Consider the following 5,000-nt stretch of genomic DNA (forward strand, 5'->3'; position numbering starts at 1 on the left):
GTTTTATTCAACCATGCTTCTTTGTTGTTATTGTTGTTGTTTTTGTGCATATCTTTGTATGTGCTGGAAAACCCGCTACCTTCTTTCTGGGGCTCTTTCAGCAAAACAGATAAACAAAGATTATAAAGATTTCCGAGATTAAAATTACACGACTCTCCTCGTGGCCTAGAGAATGGAAACAAAACCTAAAAAGATCAATAAGTCAATGGTACTTTACATGATTAACCGGCTGTCTTGAAGGAGAAAGTCACAACAGCCAAACACATGCAGGAAAACAAAACAAAGCAAAATAAATAAATAAATAAATAAATCAAAACCCACCCGGAATCAATATTGACTCCAGCACAACATCACCTTTAAGAGATTCCCTGCTCTACTTTGGCAAATGAATGTTAATTATTGTGGCTTCTGCCTCTAACACGCCAGATGTTACACACCCAGGTTGGGTGAGCCTGGAAGCTTGGTAGCAAATAGATAAGGGAAATGGCATTCGGAAATCCAAGCCATCAGTGTTGGTCTTCTTTTCCTTCTTTTTTTTTTTTTTTTTTGACTTTACAATAACCCAGGCGAGTGTAATGAAACTGGCAGTCTCGTGTGTCTCTCGTTTCCTTGGGTTATGTGCTTTAGGCAGTCACAATTTGTGTTCTTTAATTCTTTTTATTTAAATTCATTCTCTGCCCCCCCACCCCAACTTCTTAAGTATGCTTGAATACATGCCATATCTGTGTAACTTATCTTGCTCAAACCCACGGTCCTTCTCATGCCAGATGCCCTCTGACTGGTTTTTCTTCCATTTTTGCAGGCGTTAGAACGGAACAGGATTTGTACGTTCGGCTAATAGATTCTATGACAAAACAGGTGAGAGAAGTTTAAGCTTTCTAAGAGTTGGCGAGTTGTTGAGTTTGGTCTTGTTTCTGAAGGGCTTTTCTGGGTAGACTCAGAGCCTCTCTGATGTGTTACTTTAAAATTCTATACTGAGGATAAATATTTAGGACCTGAAAGCATACCTTAAACTTGCCCTCTGGTCTTATAGTTAGTTCCACGTGCTGGTGTTAGGAAAAAGGAGAAATGACCAGAAAGGAAAATGTTAGAGAATTATATGGAGTTTATTTTTAAACCCTGCAGAAAAGCGCTCCAATGTTATCGTATTTTTATTTTAGAACAATTTGGAAGATTGCTTTTGTAACAAGGGTGATGAGATGAAAAGCAGGTTTTAATCTTGTGGCACTAAAAATCAACGGTGTCTTGCTCCCCCCCCCCCGTTCTTTTCTCTTTCTCTTTCCCCCCCTCTTCCTTTTAAAAGGGATGATTTAGACTCATCAGACATTTATTTGGGATGTAAAAGTTAAATGTGCAGAGGTGAAAAGTCATCTTGTTCTCCACTAGTGTGGATTCACCTCGCAGTCCCCCATCTCCATAATTCAAGCTCCATGCTCCAGAGGTCACACACACCCGTCCCTTTTCTCTGAAATCAGCTCCTGTTTCTTCCTCAAACCTCTGCCATCCCTTGTAAATAACAAAATTACAAGCTGATCCTTGTTAAATTATTTAACATGTTTTGGACAACTTTCTGAACTACAAACTTCTTTCAAAACAACTATATATATTTTTTTATAAAGATGCCTGTTAGCTGCTGAATGAAGGGTTCAGTCTCTTGGCTTTATTTTGTTTTTCTAAGAGATGCATTCACTGGCTTTTCAGTGTGCTTCCTCTGTTTTGGACGAACAAACAAATTAAGGGAACTGTACCCTTCGTAAATAATGCAGTCCCAAAGGTAATCCCTTATAAAATGCCCGGTGCATTATTATTATTTTGTCTTTCTTTGTGAAAGAGCAGAAAGAGGGGTGTATTTTCTCTGTTATCAACTGCAAAAATAAAAATGGAAACATTAAGGACAAAAGACTGTTTTCCTTAATGATACATTGAAGACCCCATTTCAGTTAGTTTAAGCTTTCAAGCGCCCTTCCCTCGACTCTTGTTTTTGAAAGCAGAAAGTTTTCAGTGTTCTTGATAAAAATAGGGTTAGATTTAAATGCCCCCAGCAGTAAATGAGTGGTGCTCTTTTGCAGAAAACCCGATCTGACAGGCAAACGCCAGTCCCTTGACAAAGACGGAGGCGTTGCGCCCTCCAATAATTTTTTTCAATAGGTTACAAAGAAAGCACCCCTTTTTAAACTCTGGAGCGCTCTCGAGTTGACAATGTCTTCTTATTTCCTTTGTACATACCAGCTAAATGTTTTCGGAAATCGCTGTAGGCTAATTAAGAGGATACTATGGGCAGCTCTGTAGGTTTCAGTGCTCTGGAATGAAGGGCAGAGAAAGAGAGAGAGAGAGAGAAACCAGACCGTTTTAAAGCACGTTTTTATTAGCAATGGAAGCTGCGGACTTTTGCAGAAGTTCCAGTGCTGAAAATACAAGCTTTTAATCTCTCTTCGCTGACGGAGGAGAGAGGGGGGGGGGGTGGAAACAGCCCAGTAACTGATCAAAGAGTCAATGGCGCTGAACCGACAGTTTATGGATTCTCTTGGTGCTACAAAATAAAAAATAAATCACATCTAAATACGCGGATTCATCCCAGGCAAAGTAACGATCACCCGAAGTGGAATGGCCTGCTGCAACAACAACAACAAAAAAAACATTTGCAGACCGGACTGCTGGTTGTATCTGCGGGGTTCTTCGCTACCTCAAGCTTTCCAGACAAGCCCAGCTTTTATCGGGGGAAATCTTTGGAAAACTAGGCCCACTGCTCGATTCCACGACGAGGAGTTTCGCGGGCTTTCTTTGGCATGCTTTCCCTGCATGGCGAGCACCAAAGTGGCTTAACCCCTGTTAGGTGAGGGGAAAACTTTTCTCGAAAGCTTGTGGCATCGAAAGAATGGAGATGGAGGTGCTTCCGTGTCCCGTCCCCACTCGCCCACCCTCCCGTCCTCTACTTATTCTGCACCGTACGCGGCACCGATTGCAGCGAAGGCAACGGAGCTGGTAGGAATGGGAAGCCAGTGGCCTCACTAGGCACAGACGGCTGAGGCCCAGGCTGCGAGAAGAGAAAGCAAGAAAGCCCGGAGGGAGGGAGGGAGGGAGGGGGAAAGCAAAACAGGCGAAGCACCAGAAAGAGAAAGAGAAAGAGAAAGAGAAGGAAAGAAGGAAGGAAGGAAGGAGAGGAGAGGAGGGGAAAGAAAGAAAGAAAAAGAAAGAAAGAAAGAAAGAAAGAAAGAGAAAGAAAGAAAGAAAGAAAGAAAAGAAAAGAAAGAAAGAAAGAAAGGAAAGAAAGAAAGAAAGAAAGAAAGAAAGAAAGAAAGAAAGAAAGAAAGAAAGAAAGAAAGAAAGAAAGAAAGAAAGAAAGAAAGAAAGAAAGAAAGTCCTGATTTGGGACCGCAGGGGCTCGTGTTGATGCACAGTCAGCCGTGGCCTTCCGGAGGAAGAGCCGGGCAGAGATTGCAGGGGCGCCGCTGCTCCGCGTCCCTGGCTCTGTTGCCGGGAAGAGAAGCTGGCGCGCTCAGGAAACCCCTCGCGGGGAGGCTGCCGGGCTCTCGCCTTCTCCGGGGGAAGCGGGGCTGGGGCGGGGGAGGGGCAGGGGCGGCTTTGGCGGCGGCTGGGAGGCGAAAAGCTGCTTTACCAACCGCGGTTTGCAGTGCCTGCTGCTCCCAGGTCGGTCAGGCTCCAGATCGGTTTCCCGAAGTCTGGAGAAGGGGGAGAGAGAGAAAGAGAGAGAGAGAGAGAGAGAGAGAGAGAGAGAGAGAGAGAGAGACGCACCTATAGCTCCGCACCATCTGTTAGAGCCTCTGCTCAAAACCCATTCAACCGTGCGCCCAGACACACTTGCCTTTTTTACCCAAGAAAAATCATTGTTAGCACTTTCAAAATAAACACCAGATTGCCCATTAGCACTTTTCTTCCCCCCAAATATCAGACCGATGATAGCCACATTGTAGTGCACGCGGCTGGGATTCCTCAAGGCGGTTAGGCGCTCCTTTGATCGGGAGAAGGAGGAAGAGAGGTAGAGTCCAACTACTTGAAAATAAACTGTAATCTGCTCTATGAGCGCTCTTCGAAAAGAAATGCCTGGTGTATATATATACATATACAGGAATAAGGGCCGGAGCAGTAGCCACGCTTTTTCTTTTATAAAAGGCCTACTTCATTGCAATTTAGTCCTTCTGGGCCCACCCATTTGCATTAATCTTGGTTGGGGGGCAAAAGGCATCTGGGCATTACCAAAAAAATTACATGGTGTCTGATTTGTAGGTTGCTGAATCTAATTGAAATACTGTCCCTGTCCTTTAAAACGATGCTATGCAACGTGGATACTGATCCTTGCATGAACAATAGCCATAAAATCCTTCTAATTAGGCAGTGACAATCTTTAAACTTAACAAATCGACAGGGCCTGTTTGTCAACCACTGAGAATGTTCTAAAGGTTTGGCTTCAAAGACAGCAAGAGTTAATAATTTTGTGTAAGTGAAACACTGGGAACCATTGCTATCCAAAAGGCACTGTTGCTGAATCCAAAAGTCAAATCAAAGTTCTGTGCTTTAAGGGAAGAAATAATGTTTCTTTCTTGTGCTGCTTGTTAAATCCAAACCTCAGGAGGGTATAAAAAGTATTGTACTCTGATTCTAATTGGCATAACATGTTACCCCAAAATTGTTTTTTTGTATATTACATGCTTTTTATTTGCAAAGGTAGATTGGGAAAAAAGAAAATAAACCCACCTCAGCTTTTGGCTCTGTCAAAATGTGCATATTAGAGGAAAATCTGTCACAACTAAATAGTTCCCTACAGGGAATGCCTACCTTGGAAAAGACTTGATCTTAGAGATCTGAATCATATTATGCTCCAGTGGATTGGGTTTTTTTTTCTTTTGAATGGGAGTTTTCTCTTAATCTGGATTAGTTTAGTAAACCCAAATAATATATAGGGGTGAAATGACAATTTACATTTTAATTGGGTGGTCTTCTTCTCCTTCTTCTTCTTCTTCTTCTTCTTCTTCTCCTCCTCC

General features: G+C 42.7%; 1 protein-coding gene across 1 annotated transcript in view; it reads left to right on the top strand.

Moving 5' to 3' along the window:
- EBF3 (EBF transcription factor 3) overlaps positions 1-5,000 on the top strand; it is a 188,694-nt gene that overhangs the window by 2,010 nt on the left and 181,684 nt on the right. The window contains exon 5 of the mRNA XM_029283363.1: positions 803-858. Within this exon, the coding sequence (XP_029139196.1) occupies positions 803-858 (56 nt within the window). The remainder of the gene's footprint in view (positions 1-802; positions 859-5,000) is intronic.

This window comes from Protobothrops mucrosquamatus, unplaced genomic scaffold, assembly GCF_001527695.2.
Source record: "Protobothrops mucrosquamatus isolate PMUCROS unplaced genomic scaffold, P.Mucros_1.0 scaffold62, whole genome shotgun sequence".
Classification (NCBI taxonomy): Eukaryota; Metazoa; Chordata; class Lepidosauria; order Squamata; family Viperidae; genus Protobothrops; species Protobothrops mucrosquamatus.